This window comes from Mustelus asterias, chromosome 8, assembly GCF_964213995.1.
Source record: "Mustelus asterias chromosome 8, sMusAst1.hap1.1, whole genome shotgun sequence".
In the NCBI taxonomy this organism is placed as follows: domain Eukaryota; kingdom Metazoa; phylum Chordata; class Chondrichthyes; order Carcharhiniformes; family Triakidae; genus Mustelus; species Mustelus asterias.
This window is the reverse complement of record NC_135808.1, coordinates 68,731,773-68,751,975: the sequence shown is the minus strand read 5'-3', so window position 1 is coordinate 68,751,975 and position 20,203 is coordinate 68,731,773. Positions and strand designations below refer to the sequence as shown.

The window sequence follows — 20,203 nt, the reverse complement described above, 5'->3', positions numbered from 1 at the left end:
GAACGTGCTGGAAACTGAATATCTTTTTAAGGTGGAGGTAGATTGATTCTTGTTAGGCAAGTGAATCAGGGTTATTGTGAGCAGCTTTGGTTGTCTTATTTAAGGAAAGATGTTATTTTCTTGGAGGCAATTCACAGAAGGTTCACTAGGATGATCCCAGTATGGAGGGATTGTCTTATGAGGAAAGGTTAAACAGGTTGGGACTCTACTCATTGGAATTTGGAAGAATGAGATGTGATCTCATTGAAACATATAGGATTCTTACGGTTTGGCAGGATAAATGCTGAGAGGATGTTTCCTCTCATGGGGGAAGTCTAAGACTAGGGAGCATAGTCTCAGAAGAAAGGGGTGCCAATATAAGACTGAGATGAAGAGGAATTTCTTCTCTGAGGGTTGAGAGTCTTTGGAACTCCTTGCCACAGAGAGCTGTGGGGGCAGAGTCCTTGTGTATATTTAAGGTGGAGATAGATTTTTGACAGTAAGGGAATCAAGGGGGAAAGTGGACATGAGGAATGCTGGATCAGGCTCGAGGGATCAAACAGCCTACTCCTGTTCTTATTTGTTATGGCCTTAAATGCATTCCTTAAAGTTGCATCACCATCTCATCCCCATTGGTCGTCCAAAATGTCCCTTCAGTACCAGGCTTTCCCACACAAAATCGAAAGTAAACAGGCTTCAATTGTAATGTTCTGTCAAAACATTTTTCTAACTAATATACAAAGAAGTTGAAAGATGTTTTAAATGCCCTTATAATTTTCTTACTGGGTTAACATAACAATTAAAATCCAGTTTCTGTAAACATAGGACATTCCTGACAACCTAGGTTTAAAAAAAGGTTTCTGAATATAATTTACAATCCAGAAACTCTCAAATTTCAGTTAGGCTGTTTGGTTAAGTGATGGTGATACACATCCAGATGAAAAAAATAACAGCCAGTTTTCTTGTGTGCAGCCTGACTCTAGAGAAGTGCTAATCCAAGTTATCTATCCTCTCATTCAGGGAATAACAAGGTAGCAGTGGACATTTTTATTTTTAATTTCTGTATCTGCATGTAGAGAATTGACACAAGCACACTCTTAAGTTATCTACATTCTCCTGATTCAGGGAATAATTTCAATGTACTTTATAGTGATGTTGGTTGTAATTTAATGTGTTTACAAGACTTGCTTTTCTCCCCTCCTTTCAATTTAATTTGAATTAACACTAATGTGTGGAAAAACAACAAAAATGATCAACTGCTGCCTGCCAATAAAAACAGTATATTTTTAAATCTTTTAGCTCTCCAAGTGTTAGCAAGAAAGGGAACTGGGGAGGGGTAAATTTTTCATCAAAATATTTACGGGACAAAAATGGGTATTTCTTTTTAAAGTAAATGGTCCTGTCCAATCATCCAATTTTCATTTCATTTGGTAAGCAAGAAAAAAAATCTCAAATAGTATGCAAAAAGAAAAATGAGTTTGAACTATTATTTTTCACTTTTATCAAAAAGGCTAAAAAGGAACAGTTCTGCAAATAAAATACTTGCTCCTCTTTTTAAGCTTGCTACCAGCGTTTTGTATTTAAGATTCCCAGTGAAGCAAAACCCATTGACAAAATCACATATTCCTTCAGCTAACACCAGGAGTCCTGCAGCAGCACTGTTATCGAAGACAGGAAGGACATTAATACAGTAATGATCACGTGGGAGTCTCCTGTACACTGACGTTTCCTTCTGCTACCAGAGGACAGTCAGTCAAAAGCAGATCCTGTTCTTATTTTATGCAAAAGGAGTAAGCTTAACAGACCAGCCTACGCGGCATCAACACTGCTCACATCATGCCTTAGCTGCCTAGCAACCCACAGGACTGGACGTAGCTCCCCTAATATGCCGTACACAACTGAAGAATCAGTCCATGCACACAGCAGTTGCCTTCTATTGCTGATGTCTATAAACACTGATCGACCAGAAATACAGCTGAGGATCGTAGAACTGCATCATTTAACTAAAGAGCTGATGAACTGTTCTCCAGTGTGGCTACTAGGATAAGCAACTGTCTTCAAAAGTGAAAGAAGATCCTCAGTGCTTTTATTGAGGCAATTCTCTATAATGCACAGACAGATGGGCAGACAAAAGTAAAAATTAAGCGTAGGCTGAATTACTCCAGATATGCGCATGTTCAGCGGCAGCCTCTTGCTGGTATGATGGCTAGCCAAAAACATGTTTCCAGCCGGCGTATGCATCGCTACCCATAAGGGGCCCGACAAAAGAAGGTATGTTGAAGCTTACATGTATTATTCTTATGCTTTTTAAGTTGCGTCGAGAACAAGAGACCAATTGTTCCTATACAGGAGCATCTGTGTTTCAGCAATGAAGCAAAAACGGAACAGATTAAATTCACGGTTTGTTATAGACTACAGTATAAAGAAAATGGATGACAACAGCTTCAAAAAGCAATACAGATTTTTTGGTTTAAAGTATTGCCTAGAATTAATCTTAATTATATATCTAACAGCAATTTCCAATATACAAACAGCTTGAAAGCCCAGTTAAATGGTTTTACTCTGTGCCACATGCTGTGAGCACTGAGCCATCAAAACAAAAGACGAAACAAAGATAAGTCAAATTATATTTGTTAAACAGCACAAGTGGGCTATACAATGCTGGTTTGTTATGTTATTGCTTAAAATATATAGATACATTTGGTTTATTCAAGACTTGACCACATCCCGTAAGGGCAGACTATTTTAAGCTATGAAAGCTAAAAACATTTGGCAAACATCAAAATGTTTACTACATAAGCCCATTCTCCAGAGTAGAAAAACTTAGTCTAAATCTTTATATATCCTTGCGTCATCTGTGACAGTGCACAGTTTTGCATCCATCACAGACTAGATAGTTTCCATTCCTCTTGCGATATTTTTCTTGATACCAGGAATAAACAACGAATGTTATGCGAGCAGCTCCATATTTAAATTGCCAGACTTACAAACTGCTAAATCTTATTCAAAAAATGTTGTACTGCAGTCAGTGTTTGGCTCAGACATCAATCAGCAGACTGCAATGAATCATTAAACAGTTTTAAATATAAAAGCAGTTGCTGTGCCGGCAGCAACGTTACTTTTTAATAACATCACAATACAACTGAACATGCCTGTAAGAAAAAATGTAATGACATTTAATAAGTAACTCCTGAGCTTTGCTGACTTTATGCAGATTCATGGCTGGTCACATTTAGTTGAATTATAATAAAAACGTGCATGCAGAATTTTATATTAACATGCTGGAGTCGATGGGATATTTTAAAAATTAAATTGCAGTTTTGTAGATTTTTCTAAAACAGAGATAAAACATTTCAAATAAATGTTACTGGGATAGTTACAGTGAAATCGAGCTCATGTACGCTGAGCACTACCACCTAGTGACAGGCAGTGTAATAGGTTTTCAGTATGTAATAGTACTTTTATGTACTGAGAACCTATTAAGTAGTAACTAATTAACCGACAACTAAACAAGACTAATTATTTGAAACCAGAATATTGCAGAGAAACACAAGAAAGGGAATAGAGATATTACACTGTACATTGCAATAATTAGGACCACCATAAACAAAGTTTCTACCTCAGAAAATGTCTACAGCCTTTAAATATCTTTCACATTTCGGAATGTTAAACAAAAAGTTATTTCAATGTCTCACTAAATTAAAAATGTGAAGTTCATTGGGGCAGAATCAGGAACCTATCCTCAAAATTGGAAAATAACCATTCATCATCCACTATATTAAAGCAACTGCAATGTCACACAGCCCTAACCATACAGTGTAAGCAAAAAGCTGTTCAATTACAACTGTTAAATCAGTATATCCCTGAAATAAAGATTACAATAAACATACATTAGCCAGAGATCTCAAATGATTGGCAATGAATTTGCAATAATGTTTAATTAAAAGGTAATGCGTATATACTATTCTTTTGGGAAAACGTCCAACCTTTGTATACTGAAGGTGTCAATAATTCCAAATTCAACAAACAAACCAATGTGACTACAATCTATTGAATGCAAGAGATTAGAAATTTAAAAAAACAATGAATTACCAACCATTGCGAGCTGTTTAAACTTACACATTACTACAGTAAAATAAATTATACATTACTACACATTACTACAGTAAAATAAATTCCAAATTTATTTTGAAATCCAAATGCAAGAAATCTAAGTAAAAAAATACATCCTGCTACAGAATGGAGATTTTCTCACAAATATAATGAGGGCTCAATAATATATTTGATTTGCCCTTAAACTCCTCTATTTGCTGCTCACAGAATCAGGATATCTGCCCCGAGGACAGCAAAAGGTAGTTCAGCATGAGAAAATAAAGTTTTTGAAATTCAAGACTATTTGTTTCTTTAACCCACTGTTGTCTTAGAATGCTTTATGTTTCATTTCATCAACATGATTGTATACAATTCAAGCAAAAAGGTCATTTTTCAATTTACCATTTTGCATTAAGCAACACCAATAATAGTGAAGCAGAAATATAATATTAAGAATATTCCACTGCAAGTTCAAGAGTAGCTGCAAGATCGTGGAAGTAAAATTGACATTTTGTAAACCACAAGTTCTTTAAATAGAATATTCAAATTGAGAGCATCTTTGCAGGAAAATTTGACACAACAGGATTTCAAAGTATTGCTGATGGACACATCCTCATTTATTTTACTGTCTGTCCGATAGCAAAAAACCCATTAAAACAATACAAAAAATGTTCATGCATCACTATCTTCTTGCCATTCAATACACCATGTGCTGTAAGTGTACTTTTCTCTCCCTACCTTGTCTATCATGGTATGCACTTGTATTTTTCATCTTTTAGCTTTAAAATCACAACATTTACATATGTTAATCATCGAGCTTGGTATATAATTGACATTTGTATTTTACATCTATTATGCAGTCAAAAGATTGTGAATTAAACCACTAAATTTATATATTCTTGGTTGATGACATCAAAACAACTCTTTCATTATGTTTGTATCTTACAGCACACTCCCAGGTAAACAATTAAGTGCCTTATGGCAAACGTGACAAACTGTTTAATAATTCACTAACAACTGCTGCATTAAAACCAAAGGCGGCCGATGCTACTTCCAATAAATAGTTGATCTCAGCAGTTAACTCTTTCAATTATAAACTGCTGCTACATCAACCTGTTTACTGGTGCCAGAAAATGTCAACAGAATTAAAGAGTCCTTAATCCCTTAAGTGATTTCTTCTAGTATACAATGTTTACCTTTACTTGATAACATAATCTTAACACCATTTCTAGCTGTAGTTATTTCAGCTGACTGCAAAATCAAGCAGTATTGATGCACCACATCAACTTCTGCTCCTGCAGGGTCAATGCTTGTCAAACGTGATCTTTTAAAATTATGCCAACATAGCCACCATCATCTCCCCACCCATTATACACAGGACCCATTAAATATATCTTATTTTCTGCCAAAATTATTAAAGTCCCTTCAGCACTTTAATCATTCTCAAACTCATAATTATGCATTCATTTTCATGCACGTCTCCCCACACATGACTTCACCTATGGAATGCAGTTGATTTGTTCTCAATCTGAGTAAATTATAGGAACAATTGGTCGAGGGTTGAGCACAATAAGGAGCCCAAGACTGGTTTAACCCTAGGCTACTTATATCATCTCAAATGACAAAGCACATATTTCCAAAAACAAAATGGCAAAGCTATTTCAAGAAGTATGACAAATACTCACTGTCAGTAGTGATCTCCAGCTGGTCAACAAACACAAGAACATTGGGTGTGGCAGGAGAAAATAGAGTGCTTTGTCTGCCTCATGCATCTCTAGAGGAACTATGTCCACCTCGAACCACTCATGGTACAGACATGCTGCACCACCCATGACTGTTCAGAATTCAATGATCATCTTTCAATCATTTCTCAGTCTGTCTAAATAAGTTCTGAATAGGGCACCACTTGCGTAAAATGATTCCAGGTCACCTCCTTTCCTCCCACTTTACTTATTGCTATATTCATTCAAAGCATGCCCTACATGAAAACAACCTAACAGGAATAATCCATTAAATTGGCATTTCTTTAATTATGTCACTGCATGTTAAATAACAGGAGATTAAAGTCATTAATCTAGGCAACATTTTCTATTGTGACTGGATATTGCAGATTGCCTCCAAATTTTCTTTGAGTCTTGGTTTAGAACTGGAATGGTACTGGAGCCAGCCATACTTCAACTTGCTACTTTTAAGCTACATAATGCTTGTTTCATTATCTAATTGCTGATATTCACTGCGACCATTTATTCATTTGAAAGGGATTGCTACAAGACATGTCACTAGAAGGAAAAATGTAATTATTTGTCACTGCTGCCTAAATGCATCAGTAAAACTTTAAAACATTGATAAGTTCAATAAATGTTTATAAAAAACGATTTTGATTATTGATTAATCAAGAGGAATTTGCAAGCGCTCAGTCATTCTGCAGTGTGTTAAAAAGCTGAAACAAGCTAAGCTGAACTTAAACCATGTGGAGCTGGGAATTCCCATGTAATTTCTGCAATTCTGAAAGAGAGGCATCGCAATTTAAAGGTACAAGGCCCTCAACAATTCTATACAGCAGCAAATGGCTGCCTTTAATCAATGAAACGTATTCCATTGAAACTCATTCTTAAGAACATTTTACAGAACAAAATGGAACTAAAAGCCAATTTGATTAATATTTCAAAAATAACAAAAGTAATCAATACTAAAAGCTATTTGAAGTCTGTGTTTTCTTTTCGCTATGTTCCCACAAATACATCTACTTACTACTCCCACTCAACTACAATTTGTAGCCCATGTTGATCTCTCAGTTTTGCGTTACTAAACTATTAAATACTATTTATTGAGGGTGCTCATGTATTAGATTTTCTCTCAGAGCTTAGATCCATTTACATTAATTTTGAAACAATTTTTTAAAATCACATCACAAAAATATAATTTTAAGCATCTTAATCCTTTTTTTACTTTTATGGAGATTAGTTATTTTTTAAATCTTGAGCATATAATGACTCTACTCCTCTTGCAACACCTTTCTGGTAAACATTAATGCATTAGCCAAGTGATATTTTGAACAACTAAAAATTTACTGTTCACATAACCAACATCGATGCTTAACAACACTGCTTTTTTTTTGTACATCAAGTTTTGTAAAAAAAAACTTGATCTCAAAAGCCAAGTGTTGACCGAGCTTTAAATAATGTATGTAGTATACAATCTGTATTATATGCAATTATATAAATGTAACTTAAGATTGAACTTGCATGCTCTTAAAATCTTTGTGTATAAAATCTCTGAAAATTCATAATAGTGAAGAACGAGCCATATTTGTATCTGGACTCTTAAGTCATTTCCCTACCTGCAATCCTGATGTATATGAAAAATAAATGATTCTTACTTGTTCTAGTTATGTTAAGCCACGTGTGCTGAAAGGATAAGCAAGGGTATGTTGATTAATATGGCCAGGGACTTAGTCTAAAATGCAATATTTGAACACATTCATTACCGTGTATGGAAATTGGACTGTTGAAATTACATCAACTGGAGCAAGTGCTTCAACAATCAAAGCTTTACTCAGGAAAATATTAACTGTTTATAAAGATAAACAATATTTCCATCAATGACGAGTTGAAATTCATTGCTTGGTCAGTTCAATATTATCAAAAGCATTGCTTTGCGTTATAGATGGTTACATCTATCAGGCATCCAATTAAAGCTAAATTCTACAGGTATTAGACAACTTCTTTCCTGCAAGTACAAGAAAATGCTTCAATTTTGTTTTAGTATGAAACGAGGAGTGCCCATGTTTCATTTCACTAGTTGCAAAACTGAAGCTAATTTTGGAGCATGAGGCAAGAAAACTTAAAACTATTCTTTACAACTTCACAGTTCTAAGTACATGTTTAAAGGTGAGTGACAAGTAGAGATGCTTATCGTGTGCTAGTGTTCAAAGTTTCTGAATTGAGGCAACTAAAGACTGAAAATTAATTGACAGGTGCTCCTCCTCATTGACTTTTAAAATACAGAACAGGTTGACAGAAGCACTATGACTATAATTCTTTCACAAATTACCCCTCCAGTTAGTCCAATTCAAGACTTGACTGCAAAGGGCCTCTGACTCATTAGCTAATGTTGAGGGAGGAAAGGCTAATTTTAGTACTATAAAAATAAAAAACATGTTCATTTAAAAAAAGATTGTAATAAGTATTATTTGCAAGAAGGCAGATTTGAATTTTACTAGAACTTCAAAATCGATGGGCATTGTAACTGTAATATTTCAGTAAAGTAATCCACAACAGTAAATTAAATTTTCTCTGTATGCCAAAAAGTTTCATTATATAAAATAGAAACTTGCAAACCCTTTGCATTGTAGATTTGTGTAATAAAAAGCATGAGGTCCAAGAGCCCAGAACAATGGATATTAGAACAGGAGAACTTTGATACTTCAAATATACATGTAATATAAATGTTGAGTAATTTCTACTTAGCCAATAATCTGAATTTAATACAATGTGTACAAGTTTGAACCATAGACTACAATTTATAATGACTGAATTATGTTGCAGTTTCCTTCTACAGAATATCAAGAACAACTCCTCCAGAAGTTTGGGCATTAAGTACCGTCAACATTTACTTAAATAAATATGTTGCTTCATTGGAACTACTAAATCAACAAATACTCGCATGTAAATATGGATTATTTACTTACTGATTGCACTTGGATGAGGTGAATAAAGGAAAAAAATCTGCAATAGGCCAAATACTACTTCTGAAGAAATAAGACACAGATATATCATAAAAATCAAGCTCCTAGAGCAGTTTAATAAGGGACACAGCCTTAAAGGATTGGCTGTGTTGTAAAACACAGCCCATGTGAGCACAAAAAAAGCACTAGACATTGCAAATAGCCGCGCTGCAACATGCTCCAGTGGAGAAGACGGTACTGCTGCCTAATGAAGATGACCTGGAATGTTAAACGTTCTTTGTTTCGTACTCATATTATTGCACTTATATGCTTTGTGTTTTTATTTGCAATGTTTCTGTTCATTAAGCAGCATGATTGGGTAACTAGCAAAACCTGGTCAAGAGAAACTGGTTATTCTGTTTCTCATACAATGAGAGGATTCAGGTCACCAAAAAGTACTAACAACCAGAGCACAACGAGGAACATTTGGAAAGAGGCTGCTCAAGTATACAAGGTTCATACAGTGAATTCAAGCACCGCACTTTCTCCTCCTGATGTAACTGGATTAGGGGATGTATTGAATGCTAATGGAACCATGTACAGCAAGAAGAGAACAGGGTATATACCCCATCACCAGTATAAGTATATCATTAATGAACCAAACAAATGTGAAGGACAAACCCCATTCTTAATTATGTTGATTGCAGCTGAACCTGACCAAATTGAAGCTCGACATGCCATTAGGCAAACCTGGGGAAATGAAAGCATCGCCCCTGGATTACATATGGTACATCTCTTTCTCCTAGGTTTTAGAAAGGCTAGTGGGAACTTTCAACAGACTTTACTGGAAGAAAGCAGACAATATCATGATATTATTCAACAAGACTTTCTGGATACATATTACAATCTGACTATTAAAACTTTGATGGGAATGAACTGGGTCGCAACATATTGCCCGCATGCCCGGTATGTTATGAAGACTGACAGTGATATGTTTGTGAACACAGAGTATTTAATAAACAAACTGTTAAAGCCTGTGCATCCTCCACGTCACAACTATTTCACTGGATATCTGATGCGTGGTTATTCCCCAAACCGTAACAAGGATAGCAAATGGTACATGCCTCCAGAGCTCTACCCCAGTGAACGCTATCCAGTTTTCTGTTCGGGCACCGGTTATGTTTTCTCTGGGGACTTAGCAGAAAAGATTTTTAAAGTCTCTTTGAGCATCCGGCGTTTGCACTTAGAAGATGTCTATGTTGGAATCTGTCTTGCCAAACTGAGAATTGACCCAGTGCCACCACCCAATGAGTTCCTCTTCAATCACTGGCGAGTTTCTTATTCCAGCTGTAAATATAGCCATTTAATTACCTCCCATCAGTTCCAGCCCAGTGACTTAATCAAATACTGGAACCACTTGCAGCAAAACAAGCACAACGCCTGTGCCAGCATGGCAAAAGAGAAAGGCTACAGAGGACATGGCAAGTATCGCATAAAGAAAGTGCACTGATGACAATTCAGAATCCAAGATACCCAATCTTCACTGTATTGTAAATGAATTATCCAAGCATGTATAAAGACTATGTATGAAGCCAATGTAACATTCCAACACTTACAAAATCATTACCCGGGTTTGCATTTTTTTAAAAATTCTTAATTTAAAAGTTAGCCTCTCAGAAAAAGTTGTAAGCATACAATGGGCAGTACATGTTGTGACGTTTATCTGCTTTTGGAGTTCTTAGTTGACTGAATGTCTATGTATACCAAACTTGAATTTTATTTTAGGCAATGCAAAGCAATGAACCTCAGTGAACTATTCTTACTGTTTAACTGTGGCAACAATAGATAATCTTGAAATAGAATGTGGTTCCAAATTTTGTTGATAGCTGTACAAGTTAATCTGTGTCAAGTTTTGTTCAATCTTGTTGATAGAAATTATTTAAGGAATGTCACTTGAGAACAGTAAATTAGAATGATTTTATAAAACTACATCGTTTAAAACCAACACTGAAAATTTCTAAAATGAAAAATTATTTGCCAAATTACAACATTTCCGTTACAAAGGTAGACTGTTTAATGAATCAAAAAGAACACTCATAGAATGGTGTGTATGAAAGATTGATTTGTGAATGGAATGCCTCTTTCCTCGAGTACATAAAGGGACACATTCAGGCCTGAATGGAGAAACAAAAGCTTGGATATAATGATGTAACTTTTATCTGATCTAAAATGTTAGTTCACCAACTTTTTTTTGAGGGGAACTTTTATTACTTTTCCAGATTATTGACTTCAATTGTATGTTCCTCCACAAAACCATTCATATTTACGTTCACATTTTATTTCTGACCATCTTTTTGTGGTATACTTTGTTTACAGGAAGAAGTGGAAAACTACTTCAAAAAAAATTGTCTATTTATTGAAACAACTGATTTTCCTCAGTTTCCCTTGTGCACCCCCTCCCCAGCTGGACAGAGATTTTGTGAAGATGCCAATAAAGCTTTATTGCTGCAATTGTTAAATAATTCGGGTGTAACTTAATAGACAACCGAAAGAGGGTACAAGTCTAAAAATCAATTTTTCCTTCCAATGTTCCTATCTTGCTGTCAACCATGGTACTTTGTTTCTTTTTTGTATTGAAAGTTCCATTGTGCAATATTGCTTTCTGCTGTAAATTTATCAAGATCATTGTACAGCTCCAAAAAAAAGGAAGAGATAAATTTAAAGCTTGGAAACCCATTATTAAATCACTACTGAAAACATGTGTTTGATGATAGTATTAAAGTAATTCTGGAATGCAACTGAAATGTTGTGTGTCATAAACTGAAACGCATCATGCACATTTTGCATCTATTTTTATACAATACTGAAATCTAATTTCTCATAATTCAAACATAAACATGGTGGCTGTGTGGTTGACCTTCATTTCATACATTCGCCACGTAGAAGCATCTCTTATTCATTAAGAAAAACTAAGTTAAAGACCATCCGTGGTATAACATAAATATCACCAGTTTGCTTTCGAGTTTTGGCATATTTAAATGTTTTTTTTTAAATTAGATTTTTGCAAAATCCTAAATGGAATGAATCTTTGAATAAATGCAACACATCATTCTAAGCAACGTTTATAATATTGATTTAGAAATGCTTGAAAAACGCCCAAGTAATAAGTACGACACTCCAACACAGGATGACATTATCCCAGTTTGTACGAAACTAAACTCCATATCTGCTGTCCTTTTTCTATCCCGAAGTCCCACTTTCCCACTACCTGTGTAAATATTAACCCACTTTGGCTCTTATTCCACACCACCTCAAAGACATAATTTACATCCTTGTCTTCAAAATGCTCACTGGCCTCATTCTTTCTGATCCCAGTAACCTTTGCCAACAGCACAAATATCATACAGCTCTCTGCACCTCCAACAATGGTCTCCAACACAACATAGTCCCCCACCCTATTTTGGTCTATTCTTGGTGGCCATGCCTTCACTCAGTTAGGCTACATGTTCTAGAATTCTCTCCCTAAAACTTTTCCACCACTCTCCTCTTTTGATACAGTACCTAAAGTCCACCGGCCTGGCCAATCTTTTGATCACTTGTCTCTCTTCCCCAGAAGGTAGTTGGGGCTGAATCTATGAATTTATTTAAGGCAGAGTTAAACAGACTTCTGTTAGGTAAGGGAGTGAATGATTAGGGAAGGCAGACAGGAAAGTGGAGTCGAGACCACAACCAGCTCAGCTATGATGTCACAGAGTGCTGGAGCAGGCCAGGAGGGCTAAATGGCCTACCCCTGCTCCGATGTTCTTAATATTTCTTTGACTCAGCAATCTTTATTTGCCCGTATGTGAAGTGCCTTTGTTATGTTAAAAATACCGCATAAATGCAAGTTGGTGACTCAATTTAACTACACAATTGTCAGAATCACAAAATGCTAATTAGGATGGAAGACATAAATATCAAATCATTCGGTTCTGAAAACTAACTTAGGCTGCAGTTAAGCTGAAAACAGAAAACCGACTTAACAATTACATCAAAACAGGTTAGTTTTTCTTCACAAAAAATTACTTTCCAAAGGCTAAATAGAAGGGATGGCACGAAATGTTACAGTCCGTTAGCCGAGTTAGCGGATATCAACAGATATTGCCTCAAGTGCCACTAATCTAGAGCACCCATTTTCATTTTTTTTTTAAAATGCGGAACATCCCCTGCAAATGTTAAACTCCTCTACTCCCCTGCAAATGTTAAACTCCTCTACTCCCCTGCAAATGTTAAACTCCTCTACTTTAAAAAAAAATTCTGGTGTACTTTCAGAAAACTACTTCTCAGCAAACTGCAACAAATACAGTGCTGGTGAAATAAAATGTACTTGAGACACACAATGTCAGGTACACAAAAGACAGAAGTTTAATGTTCATATAACACAAACCCAGGAAGGGGGCAGAGGGGGGAAACAGAACAAATCACAGCCAAAATTTCTCCTCTTAACTGCTGCAGCAAGTACAAACATGGACAGAAGGAAAACAGAAGCATGTTTATCTGCAATTCACCTCCCTATTCGCTCATATACAGAACCTGACAACTAAAATCTCAAGTCAGAAAGGGTGGGGACAAGAAAGAGAAACTAACTCTCCAGGACAAGTCTTCAAAGCAAATCAATATAACTCTTCTAACTAATATTTCATAATGTTTACCACTTTTTAGTTTTCCTGTTAATGGCTTTTCTGTTTATTAATGCTACAACTATTATTTAAAGATGTCAATAGCTAAAAGGCACAGATATACCAGGAGATGTCCATAGAAACCACAAATCTCAACTAATTTTCAGTATTTTTTAGTTACAAATTGTAATAGTACCAAATCATGATCTTGCTGGCCGACATTCCTAATTGTCACAAGGTGCAAAGACCCTGCAGGAGGATATTCCAAGTATTACCATTAAATCCCACAAGCGTTTCAGAAGGATTCAACAGATAAAATGACATCTGTTCCAATAACTCAATGTGCTTTGTGACTGCAAAATAGGCACAAGATTTTTTTTGCTGCCACTCACCGCTAACAGGATGCTACTGTTAAGCAAAGAGACGTTTTACGTGTCACACCAATGAATACTATTGCATGTGAATTTCAGTACCAGTGTGATGCTAGTACAAGGCCATTAGTCCCAAAGACTGGTGGATCATATCAAACAGCATGTCCCAGTTTGCAGTTCGCAATGAGCAAGGTACAAATCAGCCTGGGCTTGCAAAACTCAAAGCAGAATTTCCAACATTAGATGCGATTTCGAGACTGGACAACATTTGCTAAAAAATCATACCTGTGTTAAAAATTACGCTGACAACCAATTTAACTTGTCAGTTGAGCTGCACATGGCCCTGTATATGTACTGGAAGCAACATATATTAATATACAGGGTCCCGTTCTTTGCAGAAAGAAAGAACATGTATATACATTGCACCTGTTTCAGCTAAACAAAACAAGTCATGGCTGTTTGCAGATTCATTCCTCAGGACAATGCCTTGGCCCATCAGGGTCATCCTGCCTTGTTTAAATTTCAAACAATACTTGACAAATAACTGTCAGTCACCATAAACTGGCGCATTCTGCATGCCACACCTCTACTAACCAGAATCCTATTACTAACCAATCAGCACTCTATTCTCAGACGGTATAAATTATTGTTTTCCCCTTATTTTGGTATTCTTGAGGAGTGTCCTGGTTAGTGCAAGACAAAAAACTTCGACGTGTCTTTTTTCAGGCACACTCAAGTTCTGTATCACTATGACTTAACCTGCTCAGTAAAGACCATTACAGCTTCCCCACCACGAAGGGTTTACATATGAACATGGTGAAAATAGCCTAAAAATTTCCGCAAAATTGATTATTCTGTCATCAGACTAAAATCTGGTAAATTGAAGAGAAATCATGCAAAATCTTTCACCCCAGGACAGACAAACTTAAAAATCATAATTTAGACTAAGAGCAATACCACAACTCAATCTTATTTTTAAAGGAAGACCGAGAAATTAAACAAGTATAACTACTGCGTGACAGTTGAGTTTTTTTGTTTAATAGGCTAATATAGCATAAATTGGAGTACAAAGCTGGTTAACAGAAATGTAATGAAGCAATGGCTGGCAGAAAGCCATAGGTGGCTGTTCATGTATAGTTCAGGTATATTCCTACAAGGGTTAAAGAGAAAGTAACAATAGCTAGAGCTCTCAATGACAAAACAGCAAGATGTTAGGAGGGGACAGAAAAGGGTGCAAAATAAATTTCAGCTGGATAACAAAGGGTGAACCAAGCTGAATATAATAAAGTATAGAGGACAAGTGAAAATGGAAATAAGAGAGTCACTACTGTATGTGGCAGGACTGCAGAGCTCAGATCTGATCCGTTGGTTGCGGGGTCATTTAGTTTTGTCCACTGCATGCTGCTTACACTGTTTCACATTCCAGTTGTCCTGTGTTGCTGCTCCACCAGATTAACACCTCATATTTAGGAATGCCTGGTGCTGCTCCTGGCATTTCCTTCTATACTCTTCATTGAACCAGGACTTGATGGTAATTTAGCACAGTGGTAGTGCCACACAACACAATGGAGGGTATCCTCACAGTGAAGACGGGACTGCATCTCCACAGGCACTGTGCGGGGGTCAATCCCACAATTATTGTCATGGACAGATGCGTCTGTGATGGGTAAATTGGATAGGACGAGGTCAGGTATGTTTTTCCCAATACTTGGTCCACTCACTACCTGCCACAGGCGCAACCTAGCAATGACGCCCTTTAGGACTCAGCATGGAGTCATAGAGGTTTACAGCATGGAAACAGGCCCTTTGGCCCAACTTGTCCATGCCGCCCTTTTTTTTAAAAAAACCCCTAAACTAATCCCAATTGCCCGCATTTGACCCATATCCCTCCATACCCATCGTACCCATGTAACTATCTAAATACTTTTTAAAAGATAAAATTGTACCCGCCTCTACTACTACCTCTGGCAGCTTGTTCCTGACACTCACTACCCTCTGTGTGAAAACATTGCCCCTCTGGACACATTTGTATCTCTCCCCTCTCACCTTAAACCTAAGCCCTCTAGCTTTAGACTCCCCTACCTTTGGGAAAAGATATTGACTATCTACCTTGTCTGTGCCCCTCATTATTTTATAGACCTCTATAATCATAGAAATCATAGAAACCCTACAGCACAGAAAGAGGCCATTCGGCCCATCGAGTCTGCACCGACCACAATCCCACCCAGGCCCCATCCCCATATCCCTACACATTTACCCACCAATCCCTCTAACCTACGCATCTTAGGACACTAAGGGCAATTTTAGCATGGCCAATCAACCTAGCCCGCACATCTTTGGACTGTGGGAGGAAACCGGAGCACCCGGAGGAAACCCACGCAGACACGAGGAGAATGTGCAAACTCCACACAGACAGTGACCCAAGCCGGGAATCGAACCCAGGTCCCTGGAGCTGTGAAGCAGCAGTGCTAACCACTGTGCTACCGTGCCCCTCAGCCTCCTACGCTCCAGAGAAAAAAGTCCCAGTCTATCCAGCCTCTCCTTATAACTCAATCCATCAAGTCCCGGTAGCATCCTAGTAAATCTTTCCTGCACTCTTTCTACTTTAATAATATCCTTTCTATAATAGGGTGACCAGAATTGCACACAGTATTCCAAGTGTGGCCTTACCAATGTCTGTACAACTTCAACAAGGCGTCCCAACCCCTGTATTCAATGTTCTGATCGATGAAACCAAGCATGCTGAATGCCTTCTTCACCACTCTGTCCACCTGTGACTTCACTTTCAAGGAGCTATAAACATGTACCCCTAGATCTCTTAGTTCGGTAACTCTCCCCAATGCCCTACCATTAACTGAGTAAGTCCTGCCCTGGTTCAATCTACCAAAATGCATCACCTCACATTTGTCGAAATTAAACTCCATTTGCCATTCGTCAGCCCACTGGTCCAATTGATCAAGATCCCATTACAACTGGAGATAACTTTCTTCACTGTCCACTATGCCACCAATCTTGGTGTCATCTGCAAACTTACTAACCATGCCTACATTCTCATCCAAATCATTAATATAAATTACAAATAACAGTGGGCCCAGCACTGATCCCTGAGGCACACCGCTGGTCACAGGGCTCCAGTTTGAAAAACAACTCTCTACAGCCACTCTCTGGCTTCTGTCAAGAAGCCAATTTTGTATCCATTTAGATACCTCACCCTGGATCCCGTGAGATTTAACTTTATGCAACAACCTACCATGCGGTACCTTGTCAAAGGCCTTGCTAAAGTCCATGCAGACAACATCAACTGCACTGCCCTTATTTACCTTCTTGGTTACCCCTTCAAAAAACTCAAATTTGTGATTTTCCACTCACAAAGCCATGCTGACTGTCCCTAATCAGTCCTTGCATCTCTAAATGCCTGTAGATCCCGTCTCTCAAAATACCTTCCAACAATTTACCCACCACAGTTGTGAGGCTTACTGGCCTGTAGTTCCCAGGCTTTTCCCTGGCAAAGGCACAACATTTGCCACTCTCCAATCTTCAGGCACCTCACCCGTGACTATCAATGATTCAAATATCTCGGCTACGGGACCCGCAATTTCCTCCCTAGTCTCCCACAACATCCTGGGATACACTTCATCAGGTCCCGGGGATTTATCTACCTTGATGCGCTTCAAGACTTCCAGCACCTCCTCCTCTGTAATATGTACACTCCTCAAGACATAACTATTTATTTCCCCAAGTTCCCTAACATCCATGCCTTTCTCAACAGTAAATACTGATGAGAAATATTCATTTAGGATCTCACCCATTTCTTGTGGATCCGCACATAGATGACCTTGTTGATCCTTAAGAGACCCTACTCTCTCCCTTGTTGCTCTTTTGCCCTTTATGTATCTGTAGAAACTCTTTGGACTCTCCTTTGCCTTATCTGCCAAAACAATTTTGTGTCCCCTTTTTGCCCTCCTGATTTCTCTCTTAACTCTACTCCGACACCCCCTATACTCTTCAAGAGATTCACTTGATCCCAGCTGCCTATGCATGTCATGTGCCTCTTTCTTCTTCTTGACCAGGGCCTCAACATCCCGAGTCATCCAGAGTTCCCTACTTCTGCCAGCCTTGCCCTTCACTCCAAGAGGAATGTGTTTACCCTGAACCCTGGTTAACACACTTTTGAAAGCATGCCACTTACCAGACATCCCTTTGCCTTCCCACAGACTCCCAGAATTAACTTTTGAAAGTTCCTGCCTGATACCATCAAAATTGGCCTTGCCCCAATTTAGAATTTTAACTTTTGGGACAGACCTATCATTCTCCATAGCTATCTCAAAACTAATAGAATTATGGTCACTGGTCCCAAAGTGATCCCTCACTAACACTTCTGTCACCTGCCCTTCCTTATTTCCCAAGAGGTCGTCACGTTTTGCCCCCTCTCTAGTCAGGCCATCCACATACTGAATGAGAAATTCCTCCCGAATACACTCAACAAATTTCTCTCCATCCAACCCTCTAATGCTGTGGCTGTCCCAGTCAATGTTGGGAAAATTAAAATCTCCGACTATTATCCACCCTATTTTTCTTGGAGCTATCTGTAATTTCCTTACATATTTGCTCCTCAATTTCCCGCTGACTATTTGGGGGCCTATAGTACAACCCTATCAAAGTGATTTCCCCCTTCTTATTTCTCAGTTCTACCCATATAGACTCAGTGGCCGAACCCTCAGATATATCCCCTCTCAGTACGGCCGTGATGCTTTCCCTATTCAAAAGTGCAACTCCTCCTCCTCTCTTACCTCCTGTTCTATCTTTCCCATAGCATCTGTACCCTGGAACATTAAGCTGCCAGTCCTGTCCCTCCCTTAGCCATGTTTCAGTAATTGCTATAATATCCCAGTCCCATGTACCCATCAATGTCCCGAGTTCATCTGCCTTGCCCGTCAAGCCTCTTGCATTGAAATAAATGCAGTTTAATCTGGACTTCCCTTGCTCCCTGTCTTGCTTTTGCCTGATCTGTCTGGTACTAGGATTACTGACACTGCCGTTACTAATTAATGTGCTCTCTTTAACTTCTGTGCTGTCCTCAAAATTCTCTGCTTTGGATCCCACCCCCCTGCCAAACTAGTTTAAACCCTCTCGAGTAGCTCTCGCAAATCTCCCCGCCAGGATGTTAGTCCCCCTCCAGTTCAAATGTAACCCATCCCTCTTGAACAGATCAGCCCTGCCCCAGAAAAGATCCCAATGATCCAAAAATCTAAATCCCCTCCCCCTGCACCAGCAAGCTGGGGCAGTGGTGATGCTAGCATGCCACTGGCGATGGGCATTGAAGTCCCCCACCCGAATTACATTCTGCAGCCTTGCCGTCCTAAGTGCTTCTTCCAAATCCCGTTCAACAAGAAGGAGTACTGATTCATTGTAGCGGTATACAACTGTTGCTAGGCCATTTCAGAGGGCACTTGCTGTTACACTTTTAAAGGAGATATAAGAGGAGAGACACTTGGGGATGTTGGCAAACAAGTAGTTGGAAGATGGCAGAACAGATTAACAACACAATTAATAAAGTATGTAGGATTGTGGGCTTTACTGATAGAAACAAAGAGTACAAGATGCAGAATGTTATACTAAATCTACATAATACAGCAACGAAAATGGAGAAAGTTAATTTGGAAAGGCACCAAAGAGGCTTTATCAGGAGCACTCAAATGTCATTGGAGAGAGCACACGATCCTCCAAACACCTAATCTGCCTGACCCTTCAAGCACCACATGACCCACATGTGGCAGAGTCTGCAGATCAAGCATTGGATTTTGATTTCGAAGGACTAAGAGAAGGAAGATATAAAACATGAGTTTGACCCCAGCTGCAGTGTTACACCCAATTCTGCATATTCAGGAAAACAGGGAGGTTTTAGTGAGGGTACAAAAGAGGTTTACTAGAATATTTCCAAGAATGAAGAAATATAATTATGTGGAAGAGCTGGAAAAACTGGGTTGCTCTCCTTCGAGCAAAAACTTTGAGAAGATTCAATCAAGATGTTTAAAATCATGAGTCAAAAAGCAAATGAAGAGAAACTTTACAATGACTGAATAATTTAATCATAGGGCATATTTTAAGGTGACTGACAAAAGAACCAAAGGAAACAAGTAAAACTTTATGCAATGGGAATGGATAGAGATTCAATCATAAATTTAAAATGTTTACTTGAAGGAGAAAATAAATTGCAGAGATACTGAAGCTAACTGAATTTCTCTTTGAAAGAGCCAGCACAGATTTCATGCAAATTACCTCTTCCTGTGGCACACTATTCTATGATTCTATGAACTTGAAATCATTGCAATTCTTTAACATGTCTGTTTAAGATGACTGATACCAAAAGTGGTTCTGTGTACATGTATTGCTCCAACTGGTTGAAAACAAAAGTTAAGAAAGTTTATTTGAGAAGC

The 20,203-nt window shown here is 38.0% G+C and overlaps 2 protein-coding genes across 2 annotated transcripts in view; one reads left to right on the top strand and one right to left on the bottom strand.

Annotated features, from left to right (window-relative positions):
* Positions 1–20,203, bottom strand: part of cdc73 (cell division cycle 73, Paf1/RNA polymerase II complex component, homolog (S. cerevisiae)) — a 333,544-nt gene that overhangs the window by 191,078 nt on the left and 122,263 nt on the right. The window lies entirely within an intron of this gene.
* LOC144497897 (beta-1,3-galactosyltransferase 2-like) lies at positions 1,759–12,159 on the top strand. The gene is made up of 2 exons (XM_078219342.1): positions 1,759–2,250; positions 8,619–12,159. The coding sequence occupies exon 2, from the start codon at positions 8,973–8,975 to the stop codon at positions 10,245–10,247; it is 1,275 nt and encodes a 424-aa protein (XP_078075468.1). The 5' UTR covers positions 1,759–2,250; positions 8,619–8,972; the 3' UTR covers positions 10,248–12,159.

Coding starts and splice junctions, on each gene's coding strand:
- LOC144497897 (XM_078219342.1), top strand. CDS start 8,973: ATGCTCCAGTGGAGAAGACGGTACTGCTGCCTAATGAAGATGACCTGG.